Below are 16,207 nucleotides of genomic sequence, written 5' to 3' on the forward strand. Positions count from 1 at the left end.
GGAATTGCCACTTTACTCATATCAGGAGTGCAATTTGTGTTAGTTTCAAGGCAAAACTCTTCAGCTGAACATCTAGACAGAAATGTTAATTATTATCTTTTCTGCTCCCTCAGTGGCTGCATAGTCCTTTGCCACCCTCTTCCCCAGCAAGGCCACCTGTGAAAGAATCAGTGTGAGTACCACCTGCAACGYGTTGCTCATGCCTGATGGGACCGGGGCATCTGGCCTCTGTGCGTGGCTGCTGGCTGGCGATGCTTGGAGCTGAGGCGCTGAGGCTGAACTGTCTCTAATAGGAGTCACTGCCCTCTGTTTTCCCTTTCAGAATCTTTCAGACTCTCTGCCCAATCTGACTGCTGTTTCGTTAACTCTCCTGAAAGTTGATTGCAATGTGCTGTCATTGCGATTTTGAAGCAGGGGTGGTGGCAGACTTAGTGCAGTCTAGCTGAAGGCAGTGAGATCTATTAGATAATACTTAGCCTGTCCATCTCTAGTCCTTTTTTTTTTTTTTTTAAGAGTAGCAAGATGAGAATATAAGCTTAGGATAACTGCTCCTTGCATGAAGGCTTGTGCCAGCCTATCAAGAGATGGCCATGTGATCACCTCACTGAAAACGTGAGTGTCAAGTCATTCTTGYATGTTTGCCAGTCTGGATGATTCCTCATTAAAGCAGCTCTTAGCAGTGCAAGGTTGGATCCTATGTAGAAACAACCTCCTTCACAGCCAACAGGCATGGACTGAGCCACGACTGCATTTCCCAGGCCTGCTCCAGCTGCAGAATAAAYTGTTTCTCTGGGCAGGAGGAGGCTGGACCTTCTTAAATCACTTAGTTGCTTTGGTTCACTTAGCAATGTTAGGATGGGTACACCAGCCTCGCTCGCTCCATCCTAGAGAGCTATATCTCRAGGCAATCTTAACACTATTTCTCTGCAGACACTGATAAACAGGACTGGCTTTGATACCTACTTGCTTTTTCCCTGGGGACTCAGAATGGCTACAGTAGCTCCTTTCAGGCAGATTCAGTCAGCTGGACCCAGTGTCTAACAGAATCCTGGTACCAGTCACACAGGCAGTTTTTTGGCTCCCTTTGGCTTCAGTTTCCACGGTGGGTGCTTCCTGGGCGGAGGTGTTTGCCGTGGCAGCCAGGTGGGACTGAGCTGCATAGCTGAGGGAGCTAAGGGAGTCTCTCTGGCTTTGGAAGATCTGGAAATGTAATGGTGTTTGAGGCTCAGAATTTTACACAACTGACAAGTTTCCATCCAACCAGCATGTCTGAGATTTTAGAAAATTTTCCTATCCTGAAGCAGAACAAGCAGTCTGCRTTCTGAAAAACTAAAAAGCACCAGTCAATATGTTTTGTTTTTATTTTTGAAATGGTTTGTTTCATTTTTGACCTTTCATCATCTATGCTGGAGATTTTTTAAGCTATAACTCAACTAAAATCTTTGAAATGGCATTTTTCAATAATTTTGAAATTTCTTTCTCTTTTTTTACATAGAAATAATCTTCTTAAATTTCCTTCCCCCCAAGCCCCATTTTTCATTGGTCTAAGCGGATCCCTACTTTCTGCTTAAAAAAGAATCAGTTGATATAATCTAAATCTTCTTGATTCAATTAGAAAGACCTTTTGCAGAACTGTGAAGTCAGGGAGTTTATCTCTAGAATGCTAAGTGAAGGCAAAAAGGTCACCATTGGACATAAAATTAACCCACAAAYTAGTTTTTCATGGCTTCTAGCTCAATTTTAAAGGCTGGTAATTCTGTCTTTGGTCTGCATCAGGAAATCACAATAAGAGGCCTCATAAAGCACCTAGAAATTACTTGATAGTGAGACATCAAACAGACAGAGATGTGCATCTATATGTTTTGCTGTCCTAACTGCAAACAATGGCATTAAGTACTCATTCACTGACAATTGATTCCAAATTCCTCTAAAGAGCTTTAAGAAAATGTATGTACTTGAGATCTGCCATCAACCAAGAGTCCGCTCACACTGGGTCTTGTAGCTACTTGACTAATACTGTCAAGTGCAAGGGTAAGAGCTGTCTAACAGCTTAGCACCAGCACAGATCTGTACACTCCTTTCAGAATGTATGATTTTTTTAATACACTGTGCTGTGGTTCTGCCATGCATCCCTGGTGCGCAGAAATGTTCTCTTTAATGGCAACTCARTGAAATTGGTGCAGGTACGCTGTTACAGCTGTGAACCTGCGAGCCTCCTCCTGGTTTTCTGCAGCCCTGAGCACCAGGCCACAACTTCCACCTAGTGTGCAGCTGTGCAGGACAACGCCTCCTCCACGCTCAGCAGAGGATGAACTGGGACACATCTTTCCACAGTCTTTTCACCAGGTCCCCTACTGTTCTGGTGTAAGAGAAGTCACCCCTCCCTATGTTTAARGTCAGCAATAACCACAGGAGTTTTCTGTAATGCAGCGGTGTGTAGAGATTGGCATTGCCCAGTGCAAGGGGCTGTACAAACATAGGCTGAGAACAGGTTCCCTGCCTCACACATCGTAGCTCCTTCACATGGTAGCTGATGGACACAGATGCGGGTCTGTCTCCACACCTCAAAGTTACCCTATCTGCTTTTCTGAAGCTGTGTATGTTAAAATACCCAGCTGCATAAATGTTCCTGTTTATTTTGATATATGATGATTGTAATCATTTGAACAGTTCAACTGGAGCAAGGATGAACTGAGGTGTAAAGGAAGCACCCCCTTCTGGCCAAGACAGAGCAGAGGAAATCTCTGCCATAACTGATGATAATGAACCCCACCAATCACTCAATTAAAGCTAAACCCATCTTTAATCAAGAGAGTCTATTTAAAAGGCCTTTGGGATTTTTGAGAAGGATAAACTCCTAATCAGTGCAAGGGGAATTGCTCCTATTTATTCCAGGGTTGAATTTGCCCCCAAATCTGCACATGCTTATCTTGAAAAAGAAAAACAATCATTAGTTTTTAATAAAGAATTTGTTCCCTGGGAAGTAGGAGGGAGGGCCTGAAAGCATTTCCCCAGATGGTCTGGAGTTCATTAGTGCACTGATCAGGGAAGGCATACAAAAAAAAAAAATGCAGTCAGATGAATATTCCTTATTTAACCTCCAAACCAATAATTCAGGAAAAAGCAATTTCTTCTAAATCTGAGTTCCGAGTGACTGGCTTTTATCTGAGCTCCATTAAATTATTCCCCTGCTAAATTCTCAGGGAAYAGGGTGTTTGCTCCAGCAGCCGTTCACTCTGTCAGATAATTTTGAACCCAAAATGTTCTGGTTTTATAAGTATGATGCATCTCTCCCTCCAGTGAAGTAAGGGGCTTGAGGAAGGTGTTTGTGCCTAGGTTGCAATTTCTCGAGTCGCTGTTGCTCCCCTCAGTACTTGCTCTGCGTAGAGCCCCCAGAGGCCCAGGCTGTTGGGGCTGCTGCAGCCACKAAGTCTCAAATTGACTTACTCAGTCCTCCTTGCCCAGGATGTCACACACTATCCTTGTCTGCCAGGTTAATGCCAAAGGTGTCTCAGCTCTGAGCCTGCTGGGGAATAACACAGAGGACCTTCTCCTGATTATAAATGTTTTATCATAGTGCTTTCTCCTTCAGGCAGCCAGGCCAAGAGCAGTTCTTTTCTCCCAGGGCCTTGGCAGAGCAGTTCTCATCCCTGCTGCCTCAGCATTTGGGATGGGAAACTTCTGGTCTGATGTGGTTGGAAAGTTTGGCCTGTGAAGAGGCAGAGGAGAGCTGACAGCCCCAGACAAAGAATCCTGCAGGAGTGACACTAGCTCCTTGCTGTTTAAGGGTGCTTCCTGACTGCTAACACTTCGAGGCCTCAGTGAGGTGGTGGTGGCCAACAGGGATGCACCAGACTCAGAGGCACCTCCCTGCATTTGCCTGTAGGTGAGGGATATGTCAAGGTTTGTTGACCTACTCGTATATGTGGAGTACAGTTTTTGTCTGGTTTATCTGAACTCCCCCTTGTSTTGCTTTCTCTCTCCTTCCTGGGCTGCTGCAGTCTTTTGGTGGATTCATGTCCATTTTATACTGTCTCTTTGTAAGAGTCACGGATACTGCCCTGGGCTTGATGAGCAACATGTTTTCCAGACTCTTGGAGGAGCGACAGGGCTTTCAGTTCCCTTTCCTGCTTTTCTCCCTGATTGGGTTGGGGTATACCATGAGGGTCTCTGGCAGTGGTGGTGCCTCCAGCCAAGTCGAGAGGCAGCATCAAGCTGCAGCACTACCTCTTTCCCCTCACCTGCCTGCTCCCAGCACCCCTGGTCCTGTGTGATGCCTCACTCACTGTACAAGCTTGTAGCCAGACCCTCTTGCCCTCATTCCCACTGCAGTGCCTGGCAAGGTCTTCTCTCTTTGGTCTCAGTTATGTGGATTTCTTTCCTCCTTGGTTCCTCTGTGTGATTCTTCTTCAGGGTTTATTTTTGTGTGCAACCACTAAACCCAACTTTTCTGCAATCTCCTGTTTATTCTGGACTTGAATACTGCAAGTTTCCTACATAAATCTTTTTAAAAATATAGATTTATTTATTTTTTATTGACTTAGKTCAATGTAGCTGTTCTAAAATCCAGCAGGGACTGAGCGTTAGGGGCACACAGATGTGATGAGCTGGGGCTGCTCTGCATAGCTAATGCAGCTGGCTGAAAATAGCTGTGGCCTTTTTATAAACTGAAGTATTGTCCAGCCCTGTTTTCATTGACCTGGCATGTAAATATGCTGGGGGGACAGTACAGGAGGACTGCCTTAGCATTCCCTAGGGGATGTTTGCCTAGGGCCTGTTTACCTTTAAAGATTTTTTCCTGTGTATGGACTGTGAGGCAGAACGAGTATTTTATACAACTTTTTATATTTTATCTATGATTTTTATGTTGAATTGAATATCGTTCATGTCATTTTGCTTCTCCTTCTTCCTCTTATTGATGACCCCACAGTCATCAGTGCCTGAATTCCTGCCCTTATGCACCTCCTTTGCTCTTTACTCTCTCTAAGGAGGGCTCTGTACCTGTGTCCCAATGTATGTGGCTTATTGCTAGTTGCCCTGAGACCCCAAGGGTCAGCAGGGTCCTTGCTGTGGAAATGAGCCAGGGTTCTCCGAACAGCCAGGTGGCACTGAGGTCAGGGAGCCGGATCTCCTCACTCRCGTGCAGTCCTGCCAGCACCCAAGGAGGAGATTCTTCCCATCACACCAGTTTCCTACAGGTTTAACTCCATTGACAAAGCAATGCTTCCGCCTGCTTCTCCTGCTTCCCACCAGAATAGGTGAGAGGAGAATCAGCTCCTTAATCTAAAGGGACCCAGTGGCATCTTATCATGTCCTCTGAATTATTCTCTCACAAACATCTTGAACATCTTGAACATCTTGAACATCTTGAACATCTTGAATATCTTGAATATCAACTCTAAAACGATCAGGACATTGCTCATCAGTCAGCCTTATTTAGTAAATAATGTGCTGTGGGTTGTTTAGCAGCCAGAGCACTGGGGGCTGAAATCATTGTATTCTCCGAACCCCTCATGCCTGAGTACTAGAGAGAGCTGCTGGTGCCTTTGAGAGGTACTCAGAGTACTCAGGCACTGTGGGGATGAGGGCATGGGAGTCCTGGGGCAGAAGGCCTGCCAGCCCATTACATCAGGCTCTGTCTTTCTGCAGTGCTCCAACTCCCTTAGAAGCAGCAAATTTCAGCTTTACTGTGGATTTCAGCAGGCAAGGCTGAGGAAAGTGAAATCCTCTTTTCTCTCTTGGGGAATTAAGAGCCCAGGTTATTTTGCCTTGGGAATACGAATCTACCTGCCTGGCTTGCTCCTGCTTCAACAGAAGTTGCACTTCAGTGGCAAACTGTAGAAGGCRGGTCTGCCAGAGAAATGTTCAGTATTTCTGGGAGGGACAGCTTTTCAGAGGAGCTGAGTAATTGTTAAAGCAAGTTTCTTTCCTCCTGCTTGCCATTCCCCAAAACTCAGATCTTATTTTAGGAGTTAAGCTGAAACTGAACTCTTAMGAACATATGACACCAATTCTGATTGCTGAGCACCTTTAGTAAATTGGCTCGATATGACCTTCAGGTGAGTTTCCATTCCCTAATAAGGAATGCAAGATTTGGCCAGTAATTGTGAAAAAAGGGAGAAGTTTAGGGCTCAGAGAGAACAGCTCTGGCCAGTCTAGCTTCAGCACAGTTCTTGCCTTAGCTGTCTGTTGTCTCTGCAGGACTATCCGTTTCTTCATGAGCCCTTCTCTGGAGCATGTGCAATTCAGAAAGAGACCCCACCAAAAACTCTACACTTATTAAGGCACTGAAGAGTTCACAAAATGTGACCGACCCCTTGAAAAAAATGAATGATGAACTAAAGAGTTAATGAGTCCTCAAGAAGCTATAAAGTTGTACACAGAAATCAGACTGGGGAGGTTTGCCAGTACATGTGTTTGGCCAAACCCTGAGATGAAGATTAACTGACAGGCTTCAGGGACACAAACAAAACAATGTTACTATGGGGCCAGYGCCTGTCTTGCCATTTGTGCTGCGCACATCAGCATGTTATAGGAGTGCTGCTGTGAGTGCAAGAAGCAGCAACCTTACATTCATTCCCTAAATTTACATCAGACTCATCCTCAAGTTTAAACAGTTCGTATTGCCCATTTTTTTTAATCTTGGCCAGCTTTGCTGCYGTCTTCATGGAAGTCCCTCCATCTGGGGACGCTCCTCCGACACCTTTCTTTGAGACTTGCTGCAAATATTTCCGTAAGTAATGTGCTTTGATTGTATTTCTGTTCTTTCCGCGTTCCGTGGCTGGAAGTGCGTGAGCAGGCAGCCTTTGTGCAAGGAGTGTTTGTGGGAGTGGGCTACTTTGAGGCAATATTCCAAAGTATTCACGAAAGAGAGCTTCAAAGTTTTGCAGATTTGCGCTGTGAACCTGTTTCTGTGGTGTGTTCCCATCCAGATGATATATTCAGAACTGTACCATGTAACCTAGATGTCCCATCATACCTGCTTATATTCAGATTGTTAATGCTGTCAAACTTCCTGAAAGAAACTACTTGACAAATAGTTTTGAAAAACAAATAAACATGAGGAAAAAAACAAGTTCTGTTCATAGAGTAAAAAGGCAAAAGGCAGAATATGAGCAAGCAGTATTTATTTATTGTGAATTAAAGACCCATCTCCAGATTTGAAAAAATAACTCAGTGGAGGCTGGAGTCTCTTTTTTCTCTGTTTTCAGCCAGTGCTGGAAGCAGAAGTGCCAGAAATCTCTCTGCAAAGCCTGTTTTGATGAGATTTCCAGYCAGTTTCGTGAATCAAGTTGGTTGAGATTAAATGTGAAGAAGCCCTTGGGCAGCACTAGCGAATCCTGGGTTCGTTGGTCACAGACACTTTGTGTGCGTGGGGGCCTGACCTAACGCTCAATAAAGGCAGCAAGTAGCCTACTGGGGCGGCTTATCCTGTAGCTCCAGAGCCTCTGCCGTACTGTCCAATGCAGCTGGTGTCAGCTGTTCTCAAACGCTGGAAACTGGACTCGGATGGATCTTGCTTGTGATCTGTAGGCCCAGTTCAATGGGTTTTAAGTCAGGCCCAGAAGCAAATTTACACTGCTCATTATAAAAAGAACAGTGTAACAAGTGAGACCTGATAAAAATGAAGCTTGGCTTTTCCTCCTGCTGCTCTCATGGCTTTACTCCCAGCAGTAATTAACAGGGACGGATTCCTACTTTCCCTGGGATTGTTTAACTGTGAGGACAGCTCCAGGGCTGTCCCTAGAGACTGTCCCTAATGACATTGTTTTTAAGTTATACCTTTCTATTGATCCTTTGTCTGAAGAATTTCCAAGACTGTTTGCTCTCAACAGCAAGATGTCTGTACTCAAACCAGCAATGATGTTTGAGGAGAGCGATATTTTAAAAGGCTGCCTCTCCTGAAGCATGCGTGGGGTTTCAAGTGTGACAGGCTACACAAAAGGACCTGAAGTGGAGACGTTTGAGAGAGCTTAGGGAACTTTCAATCCTTGAGCCTGAGCCCAGCCACCCTGTCTGACTTTGGTCTGGAATTTGGGATCTCTGATTCAAACACACCCTTTTCATTTGACATCCAAACCTAAAACAGTCCACACTCCCTTTCCGATTCAGAGGAAGCCAGAAGCCTTTAAAAAAAGCAAATTCTGTTAAGAGCTTTTACCTCAAAAGGAGCTCCTCAAATGGTAAGAATGATTGATCTTGTGAGATTTCCACTGATCGTAATGGTGGAAACACGATAAAACGTTGTCCCCTACTTCTACTTGAAATACCTCTCTGTGCCCTGATTCCTCCTGTGCATCCAAATTCCGGCCTCAGTCTAAGCTAAGCAGAAAAGTTGTTGCAGAGCCTGCTTCAAAACATTGGTAAAACCTTTCATACCCCCTCAGTGTCTCCCAAACATTTCAAAAACACAAGGTAAAATAGCTGCATAGCTACAGAACAACAAATSCAGGTATGGAAATTCAACTTAAATTGAGATAATGATCTGTGTTAAAGGGAGTTGGGTCTTCACCAAGTAATAGAATAATTATTTAATGAGATACATCTGTGGACCCAGCTGTACTTGGGTGGTGATGGTTTAAATGCAGGTTAAAAGGCAGTTAGTTATTTATTAGTGCAATGTTATTGTGGGTTTTGGATTTCTTGTATGTGTGTCAGGGGTGATGCCCTAACTGTTTGGAATAGGGGCTAGCAGTTGTTTCTGAGGTTTGTGTGTAGTACAAATGTGTTGTTGTAGTGTGATTGCAAAATGAGTAAGAGTTGTTCTCTGCTGCTGGTTCCAGTGACTTTGCTGCTCTCCTGGCTGCATTTGCTGTGCTGTCCTGGATGCATGCGGGACTTGAGTGCAAGTGCTGTGAGTTTTTGGTAGAAAGGGAATCCTGAGGTCTAGGTTAACTTTTCTGCTTATGAGCACAAGCAGAGCATGTTTGAGAGACTGATTTGCCTCAGAAAGGAGGGAGGAACAGAGATTTGTAGGTTCCCTGACTTTGCAGCCTGACAGCCCCTCTCTGCCTCATAGCCCTTCTGAGGAATGAAACAGTTAATGTATTCCCCAGCACTTTTATTGTTCCTGCAGAATAATCACTGTTTTAAAGATGCCTGCCTTGAAATTACAGTGTAATACTCTGCCTGACTAAACCCTAAAAATCTGGTGGCTGGTGGATAAAAATCATTGAGAATGATCGTTTCACTTGAGGCATCAATAACTTCAACAGAGCTGTTTGGACAACAGCTCAGCTACTCAGAAAATGGCGAAGAAAAGTGTTTTTTTTTTTGTTTGTTTGCTTGTGTGTGTGTGTGTGTTGAGTGGCCTATCTTGATCGCCCTGAAAGCTTCTACTTTTCTAGCAGAGGGTCTTAGGGGGTCAGATTTTCTGGAGGTGAAAATCCACTAGGGGATTCCTCTGCTGAGGATTCGGGAGGACTGAAGCTGTTTGTGAGGCTGTGTGAAAAGGCAGGGTATGCTGAGAGGGAAAAGCATTGACTAAATGATTATTTAGGAGTTCTGGGTCCAGTTTCTGTTCTGTCTGCAGGATCTTGGGCTTGTTGCTCTTTTTCCTTGGCACTGTCCCTCTTACATGGTCTGGATTCCTTGACCAGTCTTGCAGTAGATAAGGAGACAATAGGAGAGCACCTCGGAAACCTTGGGTTGGTCTTCCTCTCTGCTCCTTCAGGTGATCTGGATAGCCTCAAACCTGTCAGGATTTCTCCCTGCATTGACAARTCAACCAAGAGCCAAGGAGTAGGGCACTAAAATACCATCTCCATAGGGTCTGCCACTGCCCCCTGGGCAGCTTCAGCACCCAACTGTGCCTGCAGAGCCAGGTGCCACACCAGGAGATGGGATTTGTAGGGAGCGTTCTGGGGGAACTGATTTTTCTTTGGAGTTGTTCTTTCAGAGGGTAGACTGCCCTCTGTCTTCCCCCCCACCCCCAACCTGTTGGCTGAGTCACTTGGGTAGGCAGCCCTCAATTTGGAGGCTGATGCAGGACGAGAGGTTGGAGTGAGCCTGTCTGTGAAGGGGTCAGTGCTGATGAGGGTCAGATGCTGTTACCTTAGGGGCAGTTAATTGAAGGGGTGTAAGTAGACATCTCTCTTTTTCCTTTCCTGGCTGTTACTTAATAAAGCTGCTGAGCAGGGGAAATGATATCAACTTTACTTTTATCTTTAATTCTGTGACTGCAGTAAAATCTGGTATTTGAGAAGTCACTGAATACAGGATAAAATTGGTTCTGTAATAATAATAACTTGTTTTCCCTCTTTTAAAATAAATCTGGTCTTTACTTGAACGATTTAACTGTTGCTGGCAGTCAATCAGCCAGCACAATTTGGGCTCTGAGTACTTGATTAGAATAACTTTAAGGAAAATTGCCTTCCTGTATCAAGTAAGGATCCATTAACCTGATGAAACAGGATTCACTTATCTGAGAGGTTAAGACTCAAAACACAGACTGGGCTGAATAAGATGAGACCTCTCTTAGAATGGCATAAAAACGGAAAGTAATAAAAACACCATCTGTCATGTCTAGTCAATCAGATCTAGTATAAGAGAGAAATTATTCCTCTGACTTTACCATTATTAGATCGTCTGTTTGTTAACAATGGGAAGTGTCAGGAATGCTGAAAACTGGTTTTATTGCCTCAGATTATTTCTAGGTGTCTTTATCTTGGAGAGAATTAATATTAATCTGAGTCTGTACAGGAGAAGAAATATTACTAGATGAATACAATGCTAAGGCATTCCATATTGAATCTATTTGGTGACTTATTGTTTGAGGTAAAACAGAATGAAAGATTGGAAAAAAGGTGCCATGTACACTTTGCTTCAGAGAATTTTTTCCTCTAAACAAATCTCTTGCAAGTTGCTGAGCACTCAGACTTACTGAAGTCAGTTGAATGCATCTCAAGTGGCCACCTGCATCTTAAAGGACTAGTGTGGCTGGATTTCACGTGCCCTTGAGCACATGAAGGCCATAGCTGAAGGTCATGAAAAGGGGACTGCTTTTCTTAGCAAGGTTTTATTAAAGTTAATAAATGTTGTCATGAACGGATTTCTCCACCATTGAGTACTAATGTGTTCCCCTTTGTTTACTGAGGGCTGCGCAGGAGCACATGGAGACATCTGATGGCACATCTAACAGCAAAGGCATGTCAGCTGTGGGTGCAGGAGGTAGAAGGGGTGGTGAAAAGCCTGTGCTAGCATATCCCACCACACCACAACTCATTACTTGGGGTGGAAGCACCACCTTCACTTGTTGGAGCACCTCAGATGAAACTGTACTGGGTGTATTATAGCTGACTTTAGTAAGCACGTCTTTCCTGTCATCTGGAAAGTCTGCTGCAGTTTGCGCCTGCCTGTGCTACCTTATAACTCTTATATGCCATTCCCATTGTGCCAGAGCAGCTGGTAAGCTTTTTTCTTTTTGCCAGGTAGGGGGTCCTCTCTGGGGAAACAGGCTGAAGAAGAGAACAAGTATTGGAAATGCTGAAACCTGCTCTCTGACAGATCTTTGCTCTGCTCAGATGCAGATGAGATTGGAAATCTGTAGGGGGTTTGTGTATTTATAATGTGTGAGTAACTGCTTAGAAATGGATTAGGAAAAATGGAAGAGCTGGAGGTGAGTATGGTAGCCTGAAGAGTGACTGTGACCTAATTTGACTTCATTGAATGTTTTACTTTTGGAACAGGACTTGTACTCTGAGCCTGAGTCTGCAATAACTCAAAAGGCATTGGCATCTGCTTGGTTGTCGAAACCAGCAAAGCATTGCTGGCTTGCAGCACAGCAGGCTGGTGGCCTGCAGGTGCAGTAAGAATAATGTTCACCATTGCCCTCTGTTTGTGGAAATGCTGTGGCTGCTGCCTGGTTGGTTCTGCACAGCCCTATACCAGAGATAGTTTGGTTATGCCTGTAAGAAATATTACTTTGCTCAGGGCTGTTTGCACAAGTGAGGCATGCAGAGTATYTGCTGGAGTTCAATCCCATGCTGAGGCAGGAGGGGTGTTGTTTCTTCTCCTTGCWCCACATTCTATCTCATGAGAAATGTGTGTGCTATGGGGGTGGCATCTAGCAAAGGCTGAGCAGCCCCAATCCCACTGACATCAGTTGGGTTGGATGTCACTCAGTTCCTGGGAGAAGGGGATCTCTTTTGCAGAGGAAGCATAAAGAGGCCCATATAAATTCTTCCTTTCATGTGAGTATAACCATGCCTCCCCCCACAAGTCAGAGAGGATTTGACATGAGTGCTACTGGAAAGAAGACTCCACAACATAGAATCAGTAAGATTAGAAGGGACCTCTGGAGATCACCTAGTCCAAACCCCCTGCTCAGCAGGGTCGCCTAGAGCATGTTAGGCAGGGTTGCGTCCAGGTGGGCCTCGAGTATCTCCAGAGAAGGAGACTCCACAACCTCTCTGGGCAACCTGGTCCAGTACTCCATCACTCTCACAGGGAAGAAATCCCCCCTCACGTTCAGGAGGAACAYGGCCCGGGCAGAATGAATTATACTACAAAGTGTCAGGCTTTGTGGAGACCAGAAGGCTATATGTTTAGACCAACATTTTTTTTTTCAAAAGGTGTCCTTCTGCCTCTCCTCTGGGATCTGATGCACAGAAGGCCTGCATGATCACAATTCCTGCTAGAGCTAGTGGGAGTTAATAGCATTTGCCATCTTAGYGAATCAGTCCCCATGGTTGTGGTGGTGGGGCTGAAAAGAATGGATGGCACTGCAAGCTCATTATGAAAACACAGGGAACCAGAGTTAATGAGTCTTGGATGCGCCCCTGATCTGCCTGGCTTTTGGTATGGCAATAGATGGAGCTGTTTGTGGAGGATCTGATTAAAATCAGTTGGAGTGACAGTCCCTAGGTTGCAGAAGGGCATATTTGTSTGTGTTTAGACATGGGAGAGGTCACTGTCGTAGAGCTGAGATCTCTCTGGATCTGATCTGCAGCTTTTTCCATCAAGACAGAAATATTCTGGGCTTTACATGTTACCTGACCCTGGCAGCTTGCTGTAATAAAACACTGATTACACAACTGCAATCCAGCTTAAGCTGCAAACAATCAGCTGTGTGCTAAGATATGGTGAGAATATCCTCTTTGCTATGGCAAAGATTTGAAATTATCTGTGTAGTGTTGTCTCCTGATACAGGGAAAGAATAAAACAATTAGGTTGTTTATTACGAGTGTATGCAAAAAAAAAAAAAAAAAAAAAAGCTCCACTGTAGTAATGCATTCTCTAAGGCTCTCCCAGTCCTGTATCCGGATTAATGAATGAAACCGCTCACCCCAGATGGGAGATTATTGCTGCTTGATTCTCCTTTTATGTCTAGTGGAGCTAAGGCTAGGGAGCTTCAAAGATATACTTAAGGTATCTGGCAAGTAGCAGAGTCAGAAATGAACCCAGCTGCAACGTCCTATAGCCAGCGTACCCTCCACTGCTGTCTGATAGTGTCCTGGAGCTGGGCATCCCTGTGAGGCGGCTGCAGAGAGTGGATTAGTTACAGGATTCCTGCATTTCTTCTTACCAACTGCATCTCGCTAAAGGATAGTCTAGCAGTGAGTAAAAGCAACTCTTAACTCTGGCACTGGGTGGGAGATGGTGCAGGACTTACCACCAGGAAAAAACTACTGACTAGTTGAAGGGGCAGTGCAAAAAGGAAAACTTCCAGGTCAGTGTGTGCCCCCAAGATGGGAAGTGAGTGTGGAGGGGAGAGCTGTGCATCCAAGAGCTGACTGAGACACCRAATGTGGCTATCTTTCAGCTTTCCTCTGGACCCAAGGCTGTCACAAGCTGCAACATCATCYTCAGTAGCTGTGCTGTCCTTTAGAGCCTTTGACAGGGTAAATCAATGTCTAGCTTTTCTTTGCCATGACAATTTTACAGGCAGGTCAGCTTCATGGATAGGCTAGTGTGCAGGAGGTTTCAGTGGAGTCTTAGTTCATTACGTTGGCTTTGCCCTTTTTTCTCACCTCTGAAGTGATGCCTGCTTCGTGAAATACCTCAGGGCCTGCAGCTAAAAGGTGCTGTGTAAGATCCTGGTTCTGATATCAGTGGGGAGAAAATGCCCAGAGGACACTAAACAGTCCTCAAGTGCTTTTCYGAAGTCCTACCCCACCACATCTGTCCTTTCCAGCTGCAGGGACCTCCCACACTCCCTCTATGAAGGGGAATTCCCAGCCTCAGCCCCAGACAAATGGGTGGGATAGACTTTCAGGTTTTTGTTTTCAAGCTAACTCTATTACTTGGGTTTTGAACAAAGAGCTCAGGTTACACTTGAGCCAGATAGCTGTGTTGGGTGTGTGGGAGACTAACACACCTTGTTTGTTAGAAGCTTAAAAATGTTCAGAATTATCGTTTACACTCTCATGATATAACAGCACTGAATAGTATATTGGAAACAGAGCTCACATTTCCTTTTTGCTCCTGTCCTAGCTGCTCTTGATTTCCCTCCCCCCCCCCCACCCCCCCGAGCGCACTCTCTGACTCCCGTTTAACTGGTTCACGTGGATATGTAACTATTGTTTCACTGGGGACTGTGAGAAATGAGCTGCATTCCAAAAATGCTTTGAAAAGCTGAAAAGGATGCAGGGGAAGCAAAAGCCAAGCCGGAAGGACAGGATGTACAAACATCCCAGGGACCTAATGTGTTCCATCAGCCCAGGTTGTCTGAGGCACCTAGATATCCCTTTTCTCCTGGTCTAGAACCCACTGAAATCAGTGCTCCAGTGCTATCAGTCAGCTTTGATAGGGCYATGATACCAGAAAGTATAACTTGAATTTAGAGGAAAAAATTGCTGGAAATGAATTCAAGAAGTTCCTGAGCCTATTTCCTTATCAACAGCATGAACAGTTAAATTATTGCTGACTTTCAGTGTGATATGTTAACCTTCCTTGCTATTTGCTGACTATTAATCAGTGGTCTGTTCTGAAAGACCACAGATCTTRTTCCAGAGCCAACTCTCAATTTATGCAGTGATTTGGCTGTAGTCCCATTATGAGAGCCTAGAAAATAATTTACATTTATGGATGTGCATTGTTTGTGCTTGGCTTTCTTCATTTCCTACCTCAGCTGAGCAGCTCCATCTTTTCTTGTGTTTTGATTGAACACTCTCTCCAAATGAGAAGAAATATCCTAATTCTTTCATGCTTTGACAGTCTCTAAAAAGTCCTTTCCTGCTGTGTTTTTTTTTCACCTAGTCTAATGGAAGTCACAGGTATTACCAAGTAAAGCTTTTTATTCTTCCCAACAACTATTCTCCCTTCAGCTTTTCTTCTTTATTGCATTGTCTAGCCTATAGTGCTCATACTGCTTTTCTGCTTGCTTTTCACAGTGCTTGCCCAATGTCTAATGCTGCTAGCTTTGCCATGCTGTACTTCATACTTATCTGTGGTATATTTACTTATAGTACGACTAATACTCTGGATCCTGGCCATGCATCCTACATTCCGGATTTTAATCCTCCTCACCGTTTATCTTTACTTCAATATATCTTGTGAGAATAGCCTTCTCTTTTGTAGCCATAATTAAAGTTGCAGTTTTGCTTCAATGCTCCTTTCACAAGCCACTTTACAATTTACCATAATCTTGTTAGGAGCTGTCTGTGTTGTTCTTCCGTTCACATCTGCCAGTGCATCCGTTGTTGCTGTCAAATGACTTACCTCCTGYAGGAATATATTTCTCACTTCATTTTTTGGGTAGGGTCTCAGATCAGCTTAGACTACTTACTATTGCACGTGCAACTAGCTGTTGCTGTATGTGTCTTTTCACCATAAAGCTTGTGTCTCTTCCTGTTTCCTTAGTACRTATTTCTAGTCCACGTGCCCACTTCCCTTGGGTCAACCTTGGTTCACCTAATAGCAGAATTCATTACTCTGTGTAATGAGGAGATAATGAGAGWTATGGGGCCATGAAGCAGATAGGATGGGGATTTTGGCAYGGTGGAGGGTGGAAGGAAGATGCAKATGGCTTCATGGCCATGATGTGTGATGACTGAGACCCCATTTTGCTCCACTGCTGAATATACAATTTCACTACAAGTCACTAGTCTATCTGCAGGACGTGTCTGGGGCTTTCCTTGGTGGAGGAGATGCCTTGCAGCCTCTTTGCAAGGAAGTCGCAACAGTTTGGAGGCAATGATGGGAGTGGGGAAACAGAAAGAAATAAACAGAAGTGGGGCAGAAAATATGTTCATCCTCCTTCAGGCAG

The 16,207-nt window shown here is 44.5% G+C and overlaps 1 protein-coding gene across 1 annotated transcript in view; it reads left to right on the forward strand.

Moving 5' to 3' along the window:
• The first annotated feature begins 6,539 nt into the window (after positions 1–6,539).
• The window catches only part of SLC15A2 (solute carrier family 15 member 2), a 53,740-nt gene continuing 44,072 nt past the window's right edge, over positions 6,540–16,207 (forward strand). The window contains exon 1 of the mRNA XM_085311012.1: positions 6,540–6,733. Coding sequence (XP_085167138.1) covers positions 6,667–6,733 — 67 coding nt within the window. The 5' untranslated portion in view covers positions 6,540–6,666. The remainder of the gene's footprint in view (positions 6,734–16,207) is intronic.

The sequence above is a fragment of the Rhea americana genome, unplaced genomic scaffold, assembly GCF_003343005.1.
Source record: "Rhea americana isolate MKP2758 unplaced genomic scaffold, rheAme1 scaffold_33, whole genome shotgun sequence".
Taxonomy (NCBI): domain Eukaryota; kingdom Metazoa; phylum Chordata; class Aves; order Rheiformes; family Rheidae; genus Rhea; species Rhea americana.